Source organism: Hyperoodon ampullatus (genome assembly GCF_949752795.1).
Source record: "Hyperoodon ampullatus genome assembly, chromosome: 19".
NCBI classification, from domain to species: domain Eukaryota; kingdom Metazoa; phylum Chordata; class Mammalia; order Artiodactyla; family Ziphiidae; genus Hyperoodon; species Hyperoodon ampullatus.
This window is the reverse complement of record NC_136932.1, coordinates 6,777,850-6,803,026: the sequence shown is the minus strand read 5'-3', so window position 1 is coordinate 6,803,026 and position 25,177 is coordinate 6,777,850. Positions and strand designations below refer to the sequence as shown.

Sequence of the window (25,177 nt, the reverse complement as noted above, 5' to 3'; positions counted from 1 at the left end):
GCAAATCAGTAGCCAGATAGTTTTGGATGGGATTCAAGATATCCCTGCCTTATACCACTTCCACAGTGTTAGAGCAAGATTCCGTTTTAGTCCCCTTTGTGTACATGAAAGTACTGTTGCTGTCACAATCTGGTTAATCCCAGAGAGTTTCTGCCAAATGAATTAAAAATTCTTAGATGAGGGCTTCCCTGGTGGTGCAGTGGTTAAGAATCCGCCTGCCAATGCAGGGGACATGGGTTCGAGCCCTGGTCCGGGAAGATCCCACATGCCGCAGAGTAACTAAGCCTGTGCGCCACAACTACTGAGCCTGCGCTCTAGAGCCTGCGTGCCACAACTACTGAGCCCGTGTGCCACAACTACTGAACCCCGCGTGCCTAGAGCCCGGGCTTCGCAACAGGAGAGGCCACTGCAGTGAGAAGCCCGTGCACCGCAAGGAAGAGTAGCCCCCGTTCACTGCAACTAGAGAAAGCCCGTGCGCAGCAACGAAGACCCAACACAGCCAAAAATGAAAAATAAAATAAATTAAATAAATAAATAAATAAATAAATAAATTTTAGGTGAGTCTGAGAAGGCATCATGGTAGTTTTATAAAACTGTTCTGAAATCAACAGTGTGTTTTAAAAACCTACCCACCATTGCAATATAATGGTTCTTCTAACTCTTAGCTGGAATGTGTTGTTTTTATGTCTGAAAGATTTTTAAATGCTATAATTTTAACAGAACATTGCTTTGTAAATTCCTAAGCAGTAAATCAGAAGGTGAACCTTGGGGTTATTTTTCCAAATAAATCTGTGCCCTTTATGTGCAAACAATTACTGCTCAGGTAAATAGTGATAATACATAGGGTTCCATCCTTGCTTTAGATACTATCACTTTTCTTTTACTGGGCCTTTTTTTTTTTTTTTTTTTCCCAGTACGCGGGCCTCTCACTGTTGTGGCCTCTCCTGTTGCGGAGCAAAGGCTCCGGAGGCTCAGGCTCAGCGGCCATGGCTCACGGGCGCAGCCGCTCCGCGGCATGTGGGATCTTCCTGGACTGGGGCACGAACCTGTGTCTCCTGCATCGGCAGGCGGACTCGCAACCACTGCGCCACCAGGGAAGCCCTACTGGGCCTTTTTTAAAATGGCAATATGTTTACTGCATTTCTTAAAAGTCAAAATACCAAATCTAAAACAAGCGATTTTTTTACAAAATCCCTGTGCTGGTTATTTATCATTACTGTTGAAATGCTGCTTACTGTTGCTTCAAGTTTGGAACACATGTAAAAGAAAGAACATGTCTGTGATATCAAAGCTATAGGCAGTTCTTCCCTTAATGCTGGATTTGTACTTTTGCTTATAGGACTTCAGTACATTTTATAGTCAGAGCTTCATAGACCCAGTTATATACCTTTCCATGGCCACACTGAATTTTGAAAACATTTTGAAGCTAAAATTCAGTTCAAGAATACTGATCTTTAGTCTATCAAAAAGGGCTTAAATGCATTTATCTCTGGCCTTTATAATTGAATATTTACTCTAATGGATTTAAAAGGGGAAGAAAAAAAGCTCACCCAAACCACTGATTGTTTAACAGATCGTAAACCATGGCTGTGTGGATACAAGCCCAGCAGCTCCAAGGAGATGCCCTTCATCAGATGCAAGCACTGTATGGTCAGCATTTCCCCATTGAGGTGCGGCATTACTTATCCCAGTGGATTGAAAGCCAAGCTTGGTAAGTGAACAAAGTTTTTTCCATCATATTTTGTGAAGCACAAGCATATTGAAGTTTTTATATATATATAAATTTATTTATTTTATCTCTTTATTTTTGGCTGCGTTGGGTCTTCGTTGCTGCGCATGGGCTTTCTCTGTTTGCGGGGAGCGGGGGCTACTCTTCATTGCAGTGCATGGGCTTCTCATTGCAGTGGCTTCTCTTGTTGCGGAGCATGGGCTCTAGGCTCACGGGCTTCAGTAGTTGTGGCACTCGGGCTCAGTAGTTGTGGCGCACGGGATCAGTTGCTCTGCAGCATGTGGGATCTTCCCGGACCAGGGCTCGAACCCATGTCCCCTGCATTGGCAAGTGGATTCTTAACTACTGTGCCACCAGGGAAGCCCCATATTGAAGTTTGATTGGAAAGACAACATAGTGAATACTCTATAAGTTGTACATTTATAAAAAAAATTATGTGACCCATGAAAAGGTATTTAATTCCATCTTAAAGTTTGACTAGATGGAATAACTATTGGGATTTTTAAAAATAGGATTTGTTTCCTTTAATAGTAAATTGAGGCTAAAAGCATTAAAATATTGCTGCTAATAAAAAACAGTTAGCAGATATGTTGTGAGTGCCTAGCAGTGTTGTAGTTAGTAGAGTTCATAGAAAACGCTGAAGCCCTTGTCCACAAAGAATTTAGTGTTTAATGGGCAGATAAGGTATGAATATGCATGCAGTTTAATAAAGTGTATTGTTAACAAGGTTAACAATGGTGACTTTGGTATTTTCAAATTTATATGTTATATATATATATATATATATATATATATATATATAGGTAAAGACTAAAAGACAGTACACCAAAATGTTAACAATAATTACATCTTAGTCACAGATTTAACAACCATGTTTATTTTTCTTATTTCCCAAATTACTGTTTATATACCCAGGGGGAAAATTGTTCTTAAATTCTTTCAGAATTAGTACAGTGCAGTAGACTGACAACAGACCTTTTTAATCAACACCGTTATTGCACACCAGGCAGCAGGCTGTCTGCTGTTCTGCTCAGGGCCTGGGCACGTGTTGGTTGGTTACCAGTCTCAATCTGATATGTTGTATTCATCAGATACTTGAGGCCTCCACCGTCATGGCCAGGAGAGCAGGGTTCCTCATTGACAGAGCCCTGGAGAAACCAGCCTTTATGTTACTGTTTGAGGCGAGCTGTAAACCCGTCGGTAATGTTGCCTCTGAATAATTGCATTTGTGTGTTAGTAGCAGATTTCTGTTCAAAAGCTGGAGAGCACCAAAGGAGGGCAATTTTCTAGGCAATTAAAAAAAAAAACAGAACTCAGCCTCATGTAACTGACAAAAAAAAGGAGCTACATATGAGCATGTCAACTGTACCTCGTTTAAGTGCTTTTCCATTTCATTTTCATTTTCTGTTAAAGATTTGGAGAGTTCAGAAAAACATTAGTTTTCTGTTGATCTAAAGTTTCATTTAGTAAATTTCCCACGCAGTCTTCTTACTGAACGAATGTTAAGAGACTTCTGTTGATATCAAGGAAAACCTGAATTTTATTCGGTTTTGGTTTTAAGAATATAAAGATTTTAATTAAAACATCTTCAGTTCTTCACGTTTAAACTAAGAAAGTTCATATATATATGTATTCAATATATATATATCTATATATCTATATATATAGATAGATAGATGGCAGAGAGTTAAGTTTTGAAGTACGAGAACCAGTAGTACTTGATTTCCATGAGTTGTGCTCAGAGACGGTCACTTCTTAAGAGTGGAGCATTATTTCCAGTCGAAACAGAGGTGCAGGGCTGCCTTCCTTCCTTCCAGGCTTTTATTCAGACATATTTAGTACATAGCACACACATATTTGAAATTTGGCTTTCTCCACTGCCTTCTCAAAAGTGCAGGTTCGAGCATATTATTTGATGAAGTAATGTGTCAGTGTTTTGGTATACCTGTTTGTGACCCCATTAGAAATTAGTTGCTAATGACTTCAGGGCTGTGTAGAGATAACAGAGCTGCTTAGCTATCACCAGATCTCTTGTTTGGCTTCAGACCCACCAGCAGTAATGAATGTTATTTCAGCCTTACAGCTGTTTGTTTTCTTCAGTGAGCTAAGTAATTTAGTACTGCCCAATAGCAATTGTTGCCTAAGTTGTTTAAAAAAAGAAAGAGAGGGCTTCCCTGGTGGCGCAGTGGTTGAGAGTCCGCCTGCCGATGCAGGGGACACGGGTTCGTGCCCCGGTCCGGGAAGATCCCACATGCCGTGGAGGGGCTGGGCCCGTGAGCCATGGCCGCTGAGCCTGCTATCCGGAGCCTGTGCTCCGCAACGGGAGAGGCCACAACAGTGAGAGGCCTGTGTATCGCAAAAAAAAAAAAGAGAGTCAGGGATGAGGGGAAGAGTGGGGGAGGAAAAGGAGGGAGGGAGACCACCCAACCCCTGTCAACAGTTAAGTGGCTCTGAATTAATACGAAGCCCGTAGAGTGATTTCTGTGGTTCATTGGAGGAGTTAACGTTGCCTACATGTCCCAAATCTGCAACTATTGATGTAAATGTTTGACTTGTGTAAATACTTGTAGGCATCTTCTGTCTTAATATCCCATTTCTAGGGCTTCTTAGAAGTAATGATAAATGTTGACTCACCTGCCTTTACTTAAGAAATACTCTATGTGAAATTAGCAAGACATAGAACAAGTCGAGGCTGGAAAAAACACATAGAACATTCTTGACCCTGTGCCCCCTTACACCCATGAGGGGGTAACTATAAATAGGAAATTATCAGAGTCCCTATTTCCTTCAGAGTACACAAAGCACTTTCCTTTTCCCTTCATTCCTACAAGCAAATAGCCTAAGCACCAGAGCAAGTCAGTAGGAGAAAGAGCCATACATTGCAAAGAAAAAAGAAAAGAAAAGTATACTATACATCCCACTTAGGTAATTAGTGGATTAGGAATAGATTAATGTAGGTATCTAGTCAATTTGAATTGGACTGTTTCCTAAAATTTGCAGTGAGCATTATAAAGAAATTACTTTAGCCAAAGAAAAGGTGTGATGCGTTGAGGCTGCATTTATACAGGCTGTGTGCATGTATGTATACATATGTATGTAATTTCTTTCCCCTAGGGACTCAATAGATCTTGATAATCCACAGGAGAACATTAAGGCCACCCAGCTCCTGGAGGGCCTGGTGCAGGAGCTGCAGAAGAAGGCTGAGCACCAAGTAGGGGAAGATGGGTTCTTACTGAAGATCAAGCTGGGGCACTACGCCACGCAGCTCCAGGTGGGTGTGATCTTGGGGCCTCGAGGCTCCAGGTGGGCATGAGCTCCAGGCCACGCAGCTCCAGGTGGATGTGAGCGCCAGGCCACACTTCATTCTCTTCCCTGCAGGGGCTCTTCCTTCATTCAGAGATTTTCTCTTTCTTTAACCCAAGGTTGTTGAATCACATGTGACATGTATAAAGTTCTTATTGTTTGGCTTTGTGGTTGTAGCTGCCTTTTTTAAACTTTTTATTTGAAAATAATTTCAAATGTATAGACAACTATGAGATTGATACTAAGAACCCCTACCTACGCTCAGACTCACCTGTTGTTAACATGTGCTTTACTGTATTCTCCCTCTGCGTGTACGCGCATGCACACACACACTCACACATATTTTCATCGCTTGAGAGTAAGTTACATGCATCATGTCCCTTTGTCCGTAAGTATTCCAGTGTGCGTTTTCTAAGAATATGCATCTTCTCTTATGTAGTTATAGTACAGTTATCAACTTCTGCAAATGTAACATCAATACAACACTTTTAGGTAATCTTATACCTTTATTTCCATTTTGTCCACTGACTTACTGATGTCGTTTAGGGCATTTTTTTCCCCCTCCAGCCCAGGATCCTGTTCAAGATCACATACTGCATCTAGTTGTCCTGTCTCTTTAATCTCCTTTCATATGGAACCATTTGTCACTCTTTCTTTGTCCTTCATTACATTGACATTTTAAAATAATTCAGCTCCTCTATTTTTTAAGTATAAAATGGACCTTATTTGGGGTTTGTATGAAGCTTCCTCATGATTAGAGTCAGGTTACACGCCCCTGATCAGAATTCTAAATAAGTAGTGTTGTGTCTTTCTCAGGGTATCACATCCAGAGGCGTACAACGTCCATCTTATCCTCATTGGTGGTAGTAATTTTGATTGCCCAGTCAAGGTGGTGTCCAGTTTCTCCTCTAATATGGCCTCTTTAAAATGTATTCTGTTTCCAAGCATGGTGCCCTTACTTTAAGCAAATTAAGATGCAAGAAATAGAATAATTTTACCTTCTTCCTGTAATCGGGTTTCCCACAATGTGCTTTTCTTGCCCCCGTTGGCATTGGAGCAGCTTTTCTCACGATTACACCACTGTGTCACTAGGAGTCTCCATCATAAGATCTGGCCCCCTGCTCTGAGGTACGGTTTGGCCCCATAGCATGGAGTGGAACAAAGTGATGTTTGCTCTTGGATTCTTTCAGAACACATATGATCGCTGCCCCATGGAGCTGGTCCGCTGCATCCGCCATATTCTGTACAATGAACAGAGGCTGGTCCGAGAAGCCAACAATGTGAGTGTCCATGGGTTTGGGGAGAGGCATTGGGATGTCCTTTCTTGCCCAGCTCTTTCTGGACCCAGCTTTGTCAAATTGACTCGGTGTGCATCTGTTGGTGTCACTATAAACAGAGCATTGTCCTAAGAAGCCCAAAGGAAATAGAAGACTGGTTTCTGATCTTAACTGACTTGTAACCTTGATGAGATCGCAACCACAAAGCAGTGTGAACAAGTGCAAAATAATTTTACCCCAACTGAATTATATTTGAGGAGAGGCATGCTTATATTCAGGTGGGATTACTTAAGAACAGCCTCTGCTCACCCCCCAACCCCGCAACCAGGTGTTGAAGAAATAGATCCAACCAGGGCAGTTCAGTGGCTGGATCCACAAAGCCCTTGTGGATGCCTCCCCTGTCACTTCATCTGGCGTCTCCAGGACACCGCCTGTGAGTGGTTCACCCTCTTCCCTCAGTCACAAGAAGGTCTCGAGTGAGGACACAGATGATGTGTGTTCCCACAGCCTTGTCCCCCACTGTGTCCCCAGCACCTAGCACAGGTGGCATTGGGTCAGTGAGTGACTGTGAAATGAGGGGTCATCATTAGTAGTAGGAAAACCCAGGTAACTCCTGGGACGTGTTGAGTTCTAGTCTCTCCAGAGAGAACCCCGACGGACCCTGTGTGGGTTACTCTTGGTGGAGGTCAGAAGCTTCCTGCAGTACTTTGTGAAGATGCCGTAACAGGCCAGGTCTCCTGGTGCTCCTCTTTTCCCACTCCACCCCAACTCTCACAAATAACACTTGCAATTCTCGGACTGAAAGTTTAGCTTTTGGCATCTCAGCCCAGTTATAATGCGAGCATCGCCCTTTCCTTGGGACTACGGCCTGAGGCTTTCTCCCATCCTCCTGCCCAGCTCACCGCTGCCCACACTTTCTCCCTGATCTGTCTCCAGGGTAATTCTCCGGCTGGAAGTCTCGCTGATGCCATGTCCCAGAAACACCTTCAGATCAACCAGACATTTGAGGAGCTGCGACTGGTCACGCAAGACACAGAGAATGAGCTGAAGAAGCTGCAGCAGACTCAAGAGTACTTCATCATCCAATATCAAGAGAGCCTGAGGATCCAGGGTGAGGCTGGTGTAGGAGGGCAGCGTGTGTCTGGGGGACGGGAATGAAGACTAGAAAGAAGCTGGTCGGGTTGGAAGAGAACCAGTTCTCCATTTAGAAGCGTTTACCTCTCTCTGGAGTAGCAGAGAATCATTTGCATTGAAGGCAGTGCAGGAGGCTGAGGCTTTGGAAGGGAAGAAGACAGGCACTGGCGCTTGGAGAGCTTGGGGTCTCACTCTGACTACCCATATCCAAGGAGCTCCTGGGCTGTGAGGGAAGACGTTTCCTCTTGTGGGAAGGAGCACACGGACTAAGGAAACAGTATCAGACAGTACTTTATGTGGCAGACATTTTGTAAGTGACGCTTTATTGAAATGTTAAACTTTCTAAGCAGGGAGGGTATTAGGGCCACGGGGGCTGTGTTTTACAGCCTTTTAATGTTGTTCTGTGTGGTGATTCAGAGAGGCCGTCCTGCGGCAGAGCAACTAGTGCATCTCCGTTAGCCCTTCTAGACAAGCGCTCCCCTGCCTGGGGTCAATCCTGCTGGCACTTGGGTACAGTCAGAATTCAGTCTGGAGGGTGTGGAGCCCCATGAGCGCCCCCTATTGACCTTACAGAATTTGGCAGGGTGACTTTAATACAGGCATGCTTTGGAGATGCCAAGGGTTTGATTCCATACCACTAAAATAAAGTGAATATTGCAGTAAAACAAGTCACATGAATTTTTTGGTTTCCCAGTGCATATAAAAGTTATGTTTATCTATACTGTAGTCTTTTGAGTGTGCAATAGCACTATGTCTAAAAAAATGTGCATACTTTAATATAAAAATATGTTATTGCTAAAAAATGCTAACCATCTGAGCCTTCAGCAAGCTGTAGTAGTAATATCAAAGATCACCATCACAAATATAGCAATAATGAAAAAGTTTGAAATATTGCGAGGATTACCAAAATGTGACACAGAGACAAGAAACAAGCAGCCAATAGACTTGCTCGACACAGGGTTGCTAAAAGCCTTCAATTTATTTTTTTAAAAAAATGCAGTACCTGTGACGTGCAATATATTGCAGCACAGTAAAATGAGGTGTACCTGTAGTTTCCTCTCCCTGGTTGCATGCCCAGTTCAAAATCTCAGAGAAGCTTTAGCTCAACCAACCCGCCATGAAAATACACATGCGTACACATACCAGGTGCTCCGCTACTACCGTGCCTGTGGGCTCCGTTGTAGAACTGTATTAATACTATTTATTAACTCTGTCCTCCCCAGGAGAATATAAATTTGTTGAGAAGGAACTATGTCTTCTATCTCTGTACTCTGAGATGAGCACAGCCTGAATCATTGCAGGTGTTGAGTAAATGTTGGGGGGATAATTCTAGCAGCTCTTCTTCAGATCTGAATCCATCCCAGACTGACCCGAAAGAAAGGAAGGCCCTCCTGCTAGATTAGGGAGCAGGTCATTTCAGGCTATTATTTCTCCCCAAGGCCGTTGACTTGTTGACAGTACTGATGATCCTATTCTGGGGTTTTCTGTTTCCTATTTGTGAGGTTGGGTTTCGATTCTGGTTTGGGTTTGTCCCCATCGTGCAATGTCAGTTCAGTCTCATTTATCAAGGGCACCCATCAGAAACACACACTACTGATCTGCCTGTGCAAGGGAAGTCTCAGCTCCCTCCAGTGGAGCCGACAGTTGCCTCAAGTCTCCTGGCGTCCTTCCCAGAAGCTTCTCCAATTTGCCAGGAGAGACCTAAGTGGGTCACTTGCATAAGGAGGCTGGGCCTGGTGTTGGGATCCCCACCACCTCCCTGTGGGTGGCCGGGTTCCGAGGTGGCTCTCCAGATGATTCTGCTGTGTTTCTTACCTGCTCAGTCCGCCGCAGTCATGTTACAGCCATATTTCTAAGTTCTCTTCTAGTTCTGGGCTTTCCTGGCTGTCTAGGGTTGCTTTAGTGTGTCCTTAGTTGCTTTTGTGCGTCCATAGGGCAGGGCCTCGGTCAGTGTGACACGGCCCTCAGAGGCCTGCCAGGAACTTGACCAAGACCTGCTGACTGACGCTCTCATCTTCTTGACTCAGCCCCAGTAAGGACCGTGGAACGTTCCAAAAGCCTATTGGTGGGGGTAGGAATGGCAGCATCTCGGATGGTGATTGCCTGTGGAGGGAGGGATGGGGATGCCGGCAGGGGAGGGTGTACAGGTGCTTAACTGTGGAAATGTTTACTTTCTTAAGCTGGCTTCTTGATACACAGGTGTTCCTTTCTATCAATACTTGCCTAGGTCTTAAGTATCATATGAGAGATTTTTTTGAAAAGGCCTCGTCGGTGAGGCCTCATTACCTTATTCCCGCCCTCGATGAGACGCCTGACGGCTGGTGTGGAGAGGAGCTGCCTCCGTCTCTTGAGAGAATCTTGCTGCTTTCGTGTCCCCAGTGGCCCTGGACACTCTGTGTCTCTCCCTCTTCCGGTTGGTCTGCTGAGCTCACAGTGACCCAACCTGGACAAACATGTCAGGCCCCTTCGGCACCTGGAGAAACCGCCCCCTTCCCCGAGGAGAGGCTGCTGCGCTCAGCCCCGCGGAGCGGGGCCTTCCTGATGAGGCTTCGTCCTGTGAGATTGGGGCTGAGAGCTGCTCCATCAGCCTTTAATCCTGTGCTGTAACCCATTGGCCATGAGGACTGACTCTCACCTGGAGCTGATGGTGCCAGGCAGCTTCCTGAGTATTTTCTGTATCATTGCTTATGTAACGTCACAGCAGCCACTGAGGCAGGTGCCGTGATTCTCCCATTTTACACCTGGGGAAGCTGAGGCATAGGAGAGTGAGGTGATTTGCCCGAGTTCACCCACCTTTTACACGGCGAGGACACACTTCAGAGCAGGCAGGGTGGCTCTAAGCCGGACCCCGCGTGGGGAGAGGAGGGCTGGGTGGGCAGGGAGGCCATGGGCTGGCTCCTCCTCAGCTGCACCCCAAGCTTCCGTCTCCCCACTCCCCAAGGGGAGCTCAGAGTCGGGGGGCCAGGGGACGGAGCCCACTCATCTTTGGGCCCCATGGCTGTGGAAGCCTGACTGGCCACTTGTCAGCTGTGTCCCCTCCAGGGTTTTGCCTCCAGAACAGGTGAGTGCAGTTCTGCCGGACTCCCTGCTGGACCCGGGGAGGTCATGGTCGTGGGTGTCCTGTCCCCTCCTCCAGCTCAGTTTGCCCAGCTGGCCCAGCTGAACCCCCAGGAGCGTCTGAGCCGGGAGACGGCCCTCCAGCAGAAGCAGGTGTCCCTGGAGGCCTGGCTGCAGCGCGAGGCCCAGACGCTGCAGCAGTACCGCGTGGTGAGTGGGCTCTGCGTCCCCCCGCTCCCGGGCGTGGAGGTGACACCCCTAGCCGAGCCGTCCTGGGGACCTGAGGGAGGGAGAGAGCCAGGAGGAGAGCAGGACGCAGCAGAGCAGGAGGCCAGAGCCTTCCCCCCGTGTGGGCACGCAGGGCAGAGCGGGTCGGCAAGGGGTGAGGGGAGGCCACGCGGGGCTGTTCTGAGAGCCCAGAAGGGCCGCTCCCCCGCCGCCCGCCCCGCAGGAGCTGGCCGAGAAGCACCAGAAGACCCTGCAGCTGCTGCGGAAGCAGCAGACCATCATTCTGGATGACGAGCTGATCCAGTGGAAGCGGCGGCAGCAGCTGGCGGGGAACGGAGGGCCCCCCGAGGGCAGCCTGGACGTGCTACAATCCTGGTAATGGGTGTGGGGGGCCGGGCGGGGGCGGCAGGGGCTCAGCGGGGCGCCACCGGCTGCTGTCCTGCTCCTGCGTTTCCGTGCGCAGCCGGCTTCCTCTGTCGGGGCCCAGGTCTTATTTCACCAGTGGTCTGGTTCCCGATGCAGACTTTGGTGCCCCCGTCCTGTGCCACCTCCCCCGGGAGGGGCGTCCCTGGGTGAGGGAGTGGGGTGGGGCCAGGTGTGCAGAGTGACGCTCAGGCTGGTTGGACCCAAGTCAGGGTCGCTCCTCCTGTGTGTTTCTTTGTGTTTCTGGAAGGCAGGGCAGCCGTGCTCTGCTCAGTGGACAGGCCAGGCGGCTAAGGCGCCGAGCCTTCCTGGGGGTGGAGCTGGGTCGGGGCCTTCCCCCCAGCCTGGGCGCCTTCTGGCTTCTGGCCTGGAGGAAGGGGGTGAAGCCTTTGTCCTTCCCTTTGGCCTCGGGGCTCCCGTGCAGGTGTGAGAAGTTGGCGGAAATCATCTGGCAGAACCGGCAGCAGATCCGCAGAGCTGAGCACCTCTGCCAGCAGCTGCCCATCCCCGGCCCCGTGGAGGAGATGCTGGCTGAGGTCAACGCCACCATCACAGACATCATCTCAGCCCTGGTGACCAGGTGATTGCTGCCTCTTGGCCACGCCCAGGCCCCATCCGGTTGGCCTGGGTCGCGGGCAGCAGGGTCTTTGCAGACAGGGCGCTCCGGCTTAAACCCTTCCGTCTCTGCCTCCCACCCTCGTCCCGTCCCCCTCTGTCGCCTGTTGCCGTGGCCTCTCGCTGTCGACCTTGCCCAGTTTCTCGCGTGGACACTGTATGGGCTTGTTCCCTGCAGCCCGTTTCAGCTGTTGAGTTCACCTCACTGCCTCCCCTCCTGCCAGCTCCCCCGACTCGCAGTGGCCCCCCTGGGACCGGGGGCTGTGCCACAAGCCCTTCCTTCGCCTGCTGTGCCCCGCGCAACGCGGCCTCGCCACGCGGAGGGAGGGACCGGAGCGCTGTCCCCTGAGGCGTCCCCTGGTCACTTGTGTCCCCGCAGCACGTTCATCATCGAGAAGCAGCCCCCTCAGGTCCTGAAGACCCAGACCAAGTTCGCAGCCACCGTGCGCCTGCTGGTGGGCGGGAAGCTGAACGTGCACATGAACCCCCCCCAGGTGAAGGCCACCATCATCAGTGAGCAGCAGGCCAAGTCGCTGCTCAAGAACGAGAACACCCGCAAGTACGTTGCCCTCGAAATAGGAGGAAAGGGATCCCCCCTTCTAGGACGTTTCGAGGCCTGGCCATTCCTTTGTAGGAGCCCCATTAGCTCTCTGTCCCCTTCCAACTCTCAGAGAAGCAGTAAGGGCGTTCTTCTGTGACGAAACTATGATTTAGTAGGGATATGTCTAAAGGAAACTTCTTATGTGTTTTATGTACATTTATTTCTTAGATAGATTATACAGCCAAACCCCGATCTCTTAAATGACTTAAGTTTTTTGACAACCTTCTTTGTTTCCTCCTACCCCCCCCCCAATATGTTTTCTACCTTGTGTGTGCTGAGACCCTGTATGGGTTTAAAGTTGAGTCTGTCTGATTTGCAGTGATTATAGCGGGGAGATCTTGAACAACTGCTGTGTGATGGAGTATCACCAGGCCACGGGCACCCTCAGCGCTCACTTCAGGAACATGGTGAGGATGGGAAAAGAGGATGAATGAATTTTCTGTAGCTGTTTGAGGGCTTTATCCTCTATTTTTCTCCTTTTCAGTCCCTGAAACGAATTAAGAGGTCTGACCGTCGTGGAGCGGAGTCGGTGACAGAAGAAAAATTTACAATCCTGTTTGAATCACAGTTCAGTGTTGGTGGAAATGAGCTGGTTTTTCAAGTCAAGGTGTGTGTGTGTGTGTGTGTGTGTACTTTATATCCCAAAAGAATTGTTTTGATCACAGAGTATCTTCTTGTGATAATTTTTTAAATTTAATTTTTATTTTATATTGGAGTATAGTTGATTTACAGTGTTGTGTTAGTTTCAGGTGTATCTTCTTGTGATTACTGATGAACAGAAGTGAGGAGACCTCATCCTTAGGACTCTATCTCTTAGATTCTCTTAAGACATGAACAAATAATAACGAAATGAAGTAGCTGGAGATAGAGGTAGAAGCGAACCAAGAGAAACATCACTCAGGATGGATTTGAGTACAGTTGTAGTAATTTTAGACATTTGTTACTTGCTCTCTTTCCCCAGAAATGTCTCCATTTTTCTTCTCTTTTCTCTCTTAGTCTCTAGCTTTGAGAAACTTACTCCATCCTTCAGAAATATCTAAGAAATACCTAAATACCAAAATGTCACACAGAAATATCTCTTTTAAAAATATCTAAAATTTCTAAGACTGTGCCAATGTGCAAAGTCTTATTATTGCTGGAGCCCTTCCTAGTCTGTATTCAAGGGTGACATTTACTGAAACTTGTAGAGAGAATAAACGTGTTGTGATATGGGCTTCCCTGGTGGCGCAGTGGTTGAGAGTCCGCCTCCCGATGCAGGGGACACGGGTTCGTGCCCCGGTCCGGGAAGATCCCACATGCCGCGGAGCGGCTGGGCCCGTGAGCCATGGCCACTGAGCCTGCGCGTCCGGAGCCTGTGCTCCGCAACGGGAGAGGCCACAACAGTGAGAGGCCCGTGTACCGCAAAAAAAAACGTGTTGTGATAGAAAAAAAGGGGAGGAGGGCAGAGCGTGTGGCTGCAGGAGCTCAGCCCTGCTCCTGTGTCTTTTTCAGACCCTGTCCCTCCCGGTGGTGGTGATTGTTCACGGCAGCCAGGACAACAATGCGACGGCCACTGTTCTCTGGGATAACGCTTTTGCAGAGCCTGTGAGTGTATTCTTTGGGCCTGTGGGTCTCAAGGTTGTGATACTGGTGTCATGAATCTCTTTCAAGCCTCTTTATCCCCATCAAAAGGCATAGAAGGAAAATGCTCTTTTCCTTAGTGGGAGGCAGAATGGAGAGTATGTGGAAAGTAGAATGAGCAGGGGCTTGAAGCAAGGCCAGGGTTTCAATTCAAGCTCCACCGTTTCCTCACTCTGTGACAACAGGAAATCCACTTGACCTCTCTGAGTCTACATTGCCCATAAGTGTCTGCAACACAGGGAGAGTAATGCTCCAGAGTGTCGTTTGGAAGATTCATTTAGGTGATACACAGAATGCTTGTCACATAGTCAGTACTCTGTAAATAGTATTTTGAATTGTGGGTGAAACCATGAATGGAATTTGGGACTCCCAGGTTTCTTTTAGAGGTTGTACCTCTCAGGAAGTCACTTAGCTTAGAAGTTGCTTCCTGTCATCTTCCCTCCCATGACTGAGGGTGAGATTTAATGTCCTTTCCAAATTTTAGATTCTGTGATTCATCCCAAGTCTCATGAAGAATGAGATGCTTTGTGTAAAGAAATAAATATGATTCTGTGGATTTACGCACCCAGATGCTATCTGGTTACCACTCGTGTGCTGCTTGATCATTTTCAAAACATTTCAGTAGGCAGAGTTCCATGTGTTGGCATATTTCCAGTAGAGATTAGTCCACAAAAGCATGATAAAAGGTTCTACTTGTTATTTGGGACATAAAAGTGTGTCCTTCTCTAACGTGGCTCTAATGTGAAGAGTACAACTTGGCGTTTTCAACAGGCCTCTTTAGAGAACGATATTTTTGCTGTAGGGGTGAGATTCTTAGCAGAAATTCTACGATGCTTGTGCTACAGACCCTGCGTTTGAGGCTCCTTTTAAAAAATATCTGCCTAAGGAGCTTGAAGACTTGATCCGAAAGAGGATTTGGGATGAACAATCAATTGGAACAGGAAGACAGCTGATTCACTGACTGACTAGACATTTAAACAAACAAACAAATAAATACATGTATAGAAATGTGTGTGTGTATATATATAGGAAAGAATGAATGAGTGAGAATCAAAAGACAAGGGAAAAATTAAAATTAAAAAAATACAAGCCTCCTGGATAGGATTGCCATGTCTGCTCTCACTTCCCTCCCTGTGCATCCACAGATCTCACTCCTCATGTAACTCTGGCATCTCCTGTGATATGTCATTCCTAAAGTATCTTGTTTAAATAAGTAAGCATTTTTAACATTTTTAGTTACGTTAATGACTAGTGTACATCTTACGCTGTTTTTTTATTTTTAATTTTTTTATTGAAGTATAGTCGATTTATAATGCTGTATTAGTTTCTGGTGTACAGCAAAGTGATTCAGGTATATATATATATATATGAATATATGTATATATATTAAGTTACTTCACTTTGAGCTAGAGTTCTTGGCAGAAGGGGTCAAGGGCAAGGATGACACTTGTGCACACACTGACACTTGTGCACACACTTATGGACACATGCACACATTCTCTCTCTGTACCTAGAGAACCAGTCTTGTAGATTTTGACTCCCTTTGAGTGTCAAAGCCAGACCTTGGTCATGTTTTGTGTTCGTGGCTGTTAGAAAATAGGATTGGGCAGAAATAGAGACACAGATGTAGAGAACAAACGTATGGATACCACGAGGGGTAAGTGGTGGGGGTGTGTGTGGTGGGATGAATTGGGAGATTGGGATTGACATATATACACTAATATGTATAAAATAGATAACTAATAAGAACCTGCCGTATAAATAAATAAATAAAATTCTAAATAAATAAATGAGGGAGTGAGGAGAGAATGATTAAAAAAAAGAAAGTAGGATTGCACTGTACATCCAGCAGCTCGTTTACAGGACACCACAGATAGCCCGAGGTTACCTTCTAAGTTGTGTGTGAAGGTGGTAAAATGGAACCTCCCGAATTTCACAGAAATGCATACCCCAAGGAAGTTTGAGTTTATCTTCAGGCTCAGCCAGACAAGTGTCTGTAACTCCATCCAGCCATCAGGGTTTTTCTTTCGCAGGTTGAGGGAATAAATCATGCAACTGTTTTCTCCTAAGGTTCTGGCTTCTCTCCCCACCAGGGCAGGGTGCCGTTTGCAGTGCCTGACAAAGTCCTGTGGCCGCAGCTGTGCGAGGCGCTCAACATGAAATTCAAGGCCGAAGTGCAGAGCAACCGGGGCCTGACCAAGGAGAACCTCGTGTTCCTGGCGCAGAAGCTGTTCAACAGCAGTAGCAGCCACCTCGAGGACTACAACGGCATGTCCGTGTCCTGGTCCCAGTTCAACAGGGTGAGGGACGCCACCCTCTGCAGTTAGATCGGTCCCTGCAAACCAGATCCCGCAGGAGTCTCCCTGCCCTGGGCCCTCATTCCTCATGTCTCTAATACGACGTGCCCGTGGTAGTAGGAAGCTTCTGAATAGATGGACAACCACATACTTTTTTATGTAGAAAATTATGTTTGACTATATCAGCAAATTGGGCCTTGCACGTGGCTAGTGCATTTTCTTCCTTTGTAAAGGAAACAGCAAAGCGAACGGCAGCATAACTCACGAGAAGGAAGGCTTTCGTGATGATGACAACTCCGTGGTTCTGTCCCCTTGACTCTCTGATGTTCCTTGATGTGTAATGCAAAGTCAGGCTCCTGTGGGACCCTCAGCCTGCAAAAGAGGATGCTGATGAAGGAAACTTTGCCTCTAGCATCTGGTAGTTCAGATGTCACCCATCACATCTCTGATTATAAACTGAACGTTCGTGTCTTTGCTTACATCCCCCACCCTCACCGCACGTGCCCTACTTCAGAGATCTCACAGTCTCTGAGTGGAACTCTTTTAAATGGTCGTGTGCTAACCAGCTGGCTGACAGGTTCACTGGTAGTCAGAGGAGGTTTGACAGGGAAGCAGGAGGCCTAGGTGGTCTGTCTTTGCCATTGCAGTACGGCTCCTGCCTTCCACCGGAATCAGATCACTGCATTTTGCTGATAATTGTCGGTAACACCCGTATGATGGAGTGTGCTCTGTGGCCTCACAGTGTTATCTCATCCCATTCAGATTTACAGGTTTCTCAGAAGCTCCCAGGTGATGCTGCTGTTGCTGGTCACAGACCACACATCAAAACCAGCAAAGGACTAGTCAGCCTAGATACAGGGGAAAGTGTGTGTAGCCAGAGTCCGCTGGGTGCTGGTAATTGATCTGTGGTGTTTTCCCCTTCTTCCGTCTTTTCCCCTCTATTCTGTTTTTGGGTTGTAGGACCATTTGGTCAAACTCAGGTAGGCGTGTATATTTATATGATTCTGACAATATAGATGTTGTTTTCCATTTAATTTTTCCAGTTAAAGTATATACAGGTAATAATATCCCAAGTGTTAACTTTTGCCTTCTTGTGTTCATTGTTGTATCTCCAACCAGGAGAATTTACCAGGACGGAATTACACTTTCTGGCAGTGGTTTGACGGTGTGATGGAAGTGTTAAAAAAACATCTCAAGCCTCATTGGAATGATGGGTGAGAATCGTCATTTGTTAAGTCGGCAGTAGAGTAGCAGCCAGGTCTTTTTTCTGGCATTAAAACATCACACTCTGCTTCTGCTCCTTTGTGATCCAGGGCTATCTTGGGTTTCGTGAACAAGCAACAGGCCCACGACCTACTCATTAACAAGCCTGACGGGACCTTCCTGCTGAGGTTCAGTGACTCTGAAATTGGTGGCATCACCATTGCTTGGAAGTTTGATTCTCGTGAGTGCCCCTCCCTTTTTAAGACATAGCTTGGCTCTGGTTAGGTGCTTTTGTTGCAAAATTACTTTAACAATTTATTGAGTACTTATTATTCCTGGGCACGAGTACTAATTATGGGAAGCAGAAATGTATAACCATGACACAGCTGCAGCTTGTGTAAAATCTTATTATGGGAAACACAATTACTAATTTTGAGAAACACAGATGTACAACCCGACATATGGCTACATGTGATGCAGTATCCTGTCCAAAATCTCAGCTGCTTCCCTTTTGAAATGTTTGCCTTCTTTTTTTTTTTTTTTTTTTTTTTTTTTTTTTGGCAGTACGTGGGCCTCTCACTGTTGTGGCCTCTCCCGTTGCGGAGCACAGGCTCCGGACGCGCAGGCTCAGCGGCCATGGCTCACGGGCCCAGCCGCTCCGCGGCATGTGGGATCTTCCCGGACCGGGGCACGAACCTGTGTCCCCTGCATCGGCAGGCGGACTCTCAACCACTGCGCCACCAGGGAAGCCCCAAAATGTTTGCCTTCTTATTACTCAACCTTGAGCTTATTTCAGTAAAGAATTACTCTGTTGTTTGGAGTCGTTAGAGTGGAAATAATGTGCTAATTTCATTATTCCTTTATCCTAACATGAGGATACTACCATTGGTCATTTCCATCCAAGAATGTTAGTTCTTTCCTCTGAGCCTCACGGTAAGACAAGAGTAGCTTGCTAGTTTTTTGTGACTTAAAGATTTTAATAGCTTTTAATGACTCTCATGCACCCTCTGGCTACGGACACACTTCCTATCTCTTTTACATACTTTTGTACAGGGAATCAGGGACTGGAGTCAGCAAGACGTTTCTTCTAGGGAGGGACAGAATACTGTTTGAACTGGAAACTACCTGAGATCGTTAGATCTCTAGGAAAGTGGTATATGCGTTACCTGCTTATCTACCCATGACTTTTAAAAACTACTTAATCGGGCTTCCCTGGTGGCGCCGTGGTAAAGAATTCACCTGCCAATGCAGGGGACACGGGTTCGAGCCCTGGTCCGGGAAGATCCCACATGCTGCGGAGCAACTAAGCCCGTGCGCCACAACTACTGAGCCTGTGCTCTAGAGCCCACGAACCACAACTACTGAAGCCCGCGCGCCTAGAGCCTGTACTCCACAACAAGATAAGCCACCGCAACTAGAAGCCCGCTCACCACAATGAAGAATAGACCCCGCTTGCCGCAACTAGAGAAAGCCCACATGCGGCAACAAAGACCCAATGCAGCCAAAAATAAATAAATAATATATAAATTTTTTTTAAACTACTTAATCTACAACCTATGGTAATTTTTTTTTTTTTGCGGTACGCGGGCCTCTCACTGTTGTGGCCTCTCCCATTGCGGAGCACAGGCTCCGGACGCGCAGGCTCAGCAGCCATGGCTTACGGGCCTAGCCGCTCCGCGGCATGTGGGATCTTCCCGGACCGGGGCACGAACCCATGTCCCCTGCATTAGCAGGCGGACTCCCAACCACTGCGCCACCAGGGAAGCCCTATGGTAACTTTTAAATGGAGATTTTTATTGGGACAATTTTAATGGAGAGCTTTATTTGTAGTATATTTGGGTTTTAAGATTTCCTGTTCAGAAATCATATTTAGACTATGATTATTCTGTTTTTTGATATAGAGGAAAGAATGTTTTGGAATCTGATGCCTTTTACCACCAGAGACTTCTCCATCCGGTCCCTGGCTGACCGCTTGGGAGACCTGAGTTACCTTATCTACGTGTTTCCTGACCGGCCAAAAGATGAAGTGTACTCCAAATATTACACCCCAGTTCCCTGCGAGCCTGCCACTGGTAACAATGTTCGCATTCTGATTTGGTTTCATTGTGATTTTGGTTTTGTTTTAGGTGTACGTGTGTGTCTGTGTGTGTCAGTCTGTCTGTCTGGCATGAAAATCTATGCAGTTAACAGTTGTTGCTGTTTGAGCTCTATCCAGGGCAGATGTAAATCCTGGGCTATTTTCTTCAGTTATACAAAAAACACATCAGCCACCAACCCCAAATATCAAATTGAAGGGAATAAATTGCTTTTAATACAAGCTTAGATCAAACAAAATTAGGAAGGTAAAATTTTGTTTTTCAAAACAGAGATGGTTTTATTGTTTTCTGAGAATAAAAGTATTATGTATTTATTGTAAAATTTCCAGAAAAGTATAGAAAAGAGATATCACACAACATTTCTTATCTCATCAATGTAAACAATTTAGTGAATGTTCTTCCAGTCGACGTAGGTATGTTTTCTGTCACTCAGTCACCAGAGGCTTATTAAGCACTTCCTGTGTGGGGTTGCAATCTAATAGCAGAAAGAAGACAATAAACAGGTAAACAAATAAATGTATCTAGTGATGGACACTATGAAAACAAATAAGGTGAAGGGATAGAGAAGTGATGGCGTGGGGGGCTGCGGCACAACACTTCACTCGAGTGATCAGGGAAGACTCCCCTGAGGAGGTGACATCAGAGTAGCCCTGAATGAAGTGAGGAAGCCACACATAGATCTAGAGAGAACATTCTAGGCTGAGAGAACAAGAGCAGAAACCCTGAGGTGGGAGTGAGGTTGGCATGCTTAGAAAACCTCACGAGAGGGCTTCCCTGGTGGCGCAGTGGTTAAGAATCCGCCTGCCAATGCAGGGGACCCAGGTTTGAGCCCTGGTCCCGGAAGACCCCACATGCCATGGAGCAACTAAGCCCGTATGCCACAACTACTGAGCTTGCCCTCTAGAGCCCACGAGCCGCAACTACCGAGCCCGTGTGCCACAACTGTTGAAGCCCGTGCACCTAGAGCCTGTGCTCTGCAACAAGAGAAGCCACCGCAATAAGAAGCACACACAGGACTTCCCTGGTGGTGCAGTGGTTAAGAATCCGCCTGCTGGTGCAGGGAACACAGGTTTGAGCCCTGGTTCGGGAAGATGCCACATGCCACGGAGCAACTAAGCCCGTGCACCACAACTACTGAGCTTGCCCTCTAGAGCCTGCAAGCTACAATTATTGAGCCCGTGTGCCACAACTACTGAAGCCCGTGCACCTAGAGCCTGTGCTCTGCAACAAGAGAAGCCACCGCGATGAGAAGCCTGCATACCGCAACAGAAGAGTAGCCCCCTCTCGCCGCAACTAGAGAATGCCCATGCGCAGCAATGAAGACGCAACTCAGACAAAAATAAATAAATAATTAATTTTAAAAAAAGAAGCACGTGCACCCAACCAAGATAGCCCCTGCTCGCCACAACTAGAGAAGCCTGTGCGCAGCAGCAAAGACCCAACACAGCCAAAAATAAATAAATAAATACATTTATTTTAAAAAGAACAACACTCATGAGGACCCGAGAGGCTGGAGCTGGATGAGCAGGGGAGAAATGGTGGGAGGTAAGGGCAGAGCAGTGGGAGGGACCAGATCATGTCGGGTTTGGGTTATAACCATACGTCGTCATTTGTGACCTGATTATTCTTTCACTTAAAAATATATCACAGGCAGAGTTACAGGTTAGTAAATATAAACTTACAGCATCATTTTAACAATTGCATAGAATTCCATTGTATGGTGATCCTATGTTGGTTATTTAAGATACTTAAAATTTAAGTTATTCACAGTTTTTCTTTTGGTTAATACTGAGATAACCTGGTACATGCATCTTGTTCTACTGTTTCCTTAGGACAAATCCGTAAGGTAGAATTTGTGTCAAGGGGTATATACTTTTCAAGCATTTGGACACATCTGTCCAGAGTTGCCCTCCAGAAGGTGGAATCCGTTTTCACTCCCACAGACGTCTGTTTGAGTATCTGCTTCTCCATCCTCCTCTTGCCAGTGTTAGTGTCTCTTCATCAGTTTCATGTTTGCCAGTCTGATAGGCATAAAAAATGATAATCTTAGTTCTTAACTTTCATTACTTTGACTCTAGGTAAGGTCGAAACATCTTTTCATATAAAGATAATAATAACAATAATAGATAGAATAATACTAGCAGCTAACATTTGTTGAATGCTTACTTGCATACCAGACACTTTTGTGAGCACATTTCAAATAGTTTCTCATTTAATCCTCAAAACAGGTCTGTGAAGTAGGCACTGTCACCATCCCCATGTTACATTTGAGGAGCTGAGGCACAGAGGGGTGAAATAAATTGCCAGAGGTATCACAGCTAGGAAGAGGCCAAGCCAGGGTTTGAGCTCAGTCTAGCCTGTACCTCTTAACCTCCACGTTGTTGGCCATTTGTATTTTTTCTGTGGAGTACGTTCCTATTCCTTGCTCATTTTTCTTTTGGAGTTCCTTTTTTTCTTAATAATCTGCGAGTGTTTTTTTATATAGTAAGTAAAGCTTTTATTATTATAGCAGAGATTTTTCTCAGTGTGTCATTGTTCTTTTAACATTTAGGTTTTATTTTGCTGAAGTGCAAAGGCTTGTATTTTCTATATAGCCCAATCTATTGACCTTTTTCCTTTATAGATTCTGCTTTTTGTATCATGCCTTCCCACCTGGTTATATTTCTAGGTGGGGAAATAAGCCAAAATATTTTTAGACTTACGTGATATTTTTGGATTAAACCTACCACTGCTTCTTTTTGTTAGCACAACTAATCTAGATTTTTCAATCCTATTTTTACAGCATTTCTTTGTTTTTTTTTAATCTTTTCTGCCATTCTGTAAAATTTTCTGTAGACCATAAAGCACAAAAAGCATGAGATACTATGAAAAGGCAGCTCCTGACATTCGAAGCCCCAGTAGAAGCAGGTCAGGATAACAACCAATGTGTGACCCACGCAGCAGTTCATTCTCTTGGGCTGAGTCATCCTTCTGACCTCAGCGGAATCTTCACTGTCTGATATAGTTAAGCTTATACTTATTTCCATATTTACACACCCAGGAAACAAGATTTCATTCACCGACTTCAGACCATCACATTCCTACTACCTACTTAGCTGGATTTCCATAATCAGCCTTTTGAAAAGGTAACTCTAGCTTATCTGCTAGGTTATCCCTAGCCTGCCACATCCCAGTGGGGATGCTGTGGAGAGTGAGACACAGCAGCAGCATTCTTTTTAACCAGCCACACAGCATAGACAGCACCCACTGGGAGGCACAACCATCATATTACCCCCAAGTGCAGAAACCCCACAAAAAGAGCACGCAGACACCTGACACCTGACAGAGTGACATTCCCTTTCCTAAAAGGGTAGAAGCTCAGAACTAGAGTAACTCCCGGGATCCTCAAGTCAACTTAATTCCCCTCTAATGCTTAGATTTTTCCTCATGACCTCTACCGAGTGCTGGTACACCTTCCACGTGAAAACCTCCAGTGATGAAGAAATCAGTCCTTCCTGAGACTGTTCCGGGGAGTTCCTGTGATGACAGCTTTCTTCCTTATTTGAATGAGAATTTGTCCTGCTGCAAACTCCTCCTGTCGGTCCTCGTTTTGTCCTCTGTCTTTCTGCATCTGTGACTTTAAACTTTTTAAGATATGTTTTCTTTTTACAGTTGGTATGCAGTTAATGTTTGATTTAGATTTGTATTGAAGTATATCTTTCCTGTGGTTTGAAGAATTAATTAACACATCCAAGCCAACTTGGAAGCTGTCTTACCTTGCGGTGTCAGTACTGAGGCTTCTCCTCTACTGGGTCTTCCTAACGGATTAAAAGATGTGCTTATACTGGATCCTAAGATAAAATGAGGCAGTTGTGTCTCATCCTAAGAAAAGGTGGGATTCTTCAGGGAGGCTGCATTTTCATTTCACTTGAGAACTTTGGTTTTCATCACTCTCCCCCTTGGCAGCTAAAGCAGTGGACGGATACGTGAAGCCACAGATCAAGCAAGTGGTCCCTGAGTAAGTGTCCCGGGTCCAGCTCTGGTCTCCTGCTGCCTCTCTTCTCCTCTCACCCCCCACCTGGCTCTCCTCACCCCTCACCGCCGCCCCTCCTGGGGAGGGAGCTGGGCTTGGTCACCAGGGCGTCGGTACCCAGGGCCCCGCTCCTGCGGCCAGAGCCCCAGCCTCAGCGGGCACTCTGTCCTTCCGCACCTGAGAAGGACACGAAGGTGGCCCCTGAGCCCCTCCCCACTGAGGCTGCGCTCTGCTTCCTCTCGCAGGTTTGTGAACGCCTCTGCGGACTCTGCCGGGGGCAGCGCCACCTACATGGACCAGGCCCCCTCCCCAGCCGTGTGCCCCCAGGCTCATTATAACATGTACCCACAGAAGTAGGTTGTGTTCTCCTGGGGCTCCGTGGGGAGGAACTGGGCACCCGGAGGGCTGGTGGCCAAGGAATCCAGAGCTCCTCTAGGTCTGAGACCACCCAGGCCAGGCCGGGCTCTGGCACATGCCCAGGTGGGAGGGAGAGATTCAACCAGTAGACGGTGGTAGTTTAGAGTGGGGTTGGGCAAATGTCAGCTGCTCCCCTCTCTTAAAGTGGAGATTTTTCTGGCTCTGTGTAAGGACCAGGTGGGGTTTAGGTGTGTGCGGGCAGCCAGTGCTGGGGGCAGGTAGGCTGGGTATTTTAGTCCGAGTCACTGTCCAACCAGCTAGCAAAGGACTCTGCCCCAGGGTTCAGGTCAGAGTGCTGCTTTCCTGCGAGGCCTGGGCCGAGGGTACAGGCGGTCGGTCTTGAGCCGCTCACCTGGTGGGGTGCAGGGTGGTCTCTGCTGCTGCTCATTGGCCTCTGGCGACCTTTCCCTCCCGTAACCTCTCCTCTTTCCCTCCGAAGCCCTGACCCCGTCATGGACAACGATGGGGACTTTGATCTGGACGACACGATGGACGTGGCACGGCGTGTGGAGGAGCTCTTAGGCCGACCTATGGACAGTCAGTGGATCCCCCATGCACAGTCGTGACCCCCCGTGGCCACCTCCAGCTTCTTCATCCTCGCCAGAGGAGTTACTTTTGTGGATGTTTTAATTCCATGAACCGCTTCGCTTTGGAAACAATACTCATAATGTGAAGTGTTAATACTAGTTGTGACTTTAGTGTTTCTGTGCATGGTGGCACCAGTGAAGGGAATGTGAGTGTGTGGGTGTGTGTGTGGGTGTGTGGGTGTGAGATTGCACGTTGGGCTGTTTCTTCCCCTTGCTGTCCGGAGTTTAGCTTCAGCACTGGGGCCACAAACAGAGGCTGTGGTTGTTTTAACCTTGTGCAGAAAGGCAGTTAGTTCCATGAACCCTGGAACTTGGCCATGTGTTTTAAGGGTGGCTGAACTTTGACATGTGGCTGTTCAAGTGGGAGAAGGACAGGGAGGTGAAAGCACCTCGTGTCTGGTGAGTCTTTGTCACTGTGTCTGCCAAGCCATTGATACATAAACGTGATTGTCTCCACTTTTCTTCTGAAACGTAGAAGCTGCCTTTTCACAAAGAAAACCAGTCCTCCCTCCTTCCCTGTCCCCCAATCCCCGTTTTCCTCGGTAGGGGTGGGAGAAGGAGGGACATAGAACAATCAC

The 25,177-nt window shown here is 46.9% G+C and overlaps 1 protein-coding gene across 3 annotated transcripts; it reads left to right on the top strand.

The window, feature by feature from the left end:
- Positions 1-1,583: 1,583 nt before the first annotated feature.
- Positions 1,584-24,589, top strand: STAT5B (signal transducer and activator of transcription 5B; the record flags this gene model as incomplete). 3 transcript variants are annotated; one of them, XM_079724587.1, is made up of 18 exons in its annotated part: positions 1,584-1,711; positions 4,844-5,000; positions 6,223-6,312; positions 7,246-7,420; positions 10,580-10,710; positions 10,952-11,103; positions 11,576-11,731; positions 12,146-12,325; positions 12,687-12,774; positions 12,852-12,974; positions 13,859-13,951; positions 16,081-16,287; positions 17,404-17,498; positions 17,598-17,728; positions 19,389-19,559; positions 23,529-23,580; positions 23,841-23,948; positions 24,452-24,589. In XM_079724587.1, 18 exons carry the CDS (start codon positions 1,584-1,586, stop codon positions 24,576-24,578), a joined length of 2,364 nt encoding a protein of 787 aa, XP_079580713.1. In that variant the 3' UTR covers positions 24,579-24,589. The 3 variants fall into 3 exon arrangements, with proteins under 3 accessions (XP_079580713.1, XP_079580714.1, XP_079580715.1); XM_079724588.1 differs by lacking the exon at positions 6,223-6,312; XM_079724589.1 differs by lacking the exon at positions 13,859-13,951.
- Between the last annotated feature and the right edge of the window lie 588 nt (positions 24,590-25,177).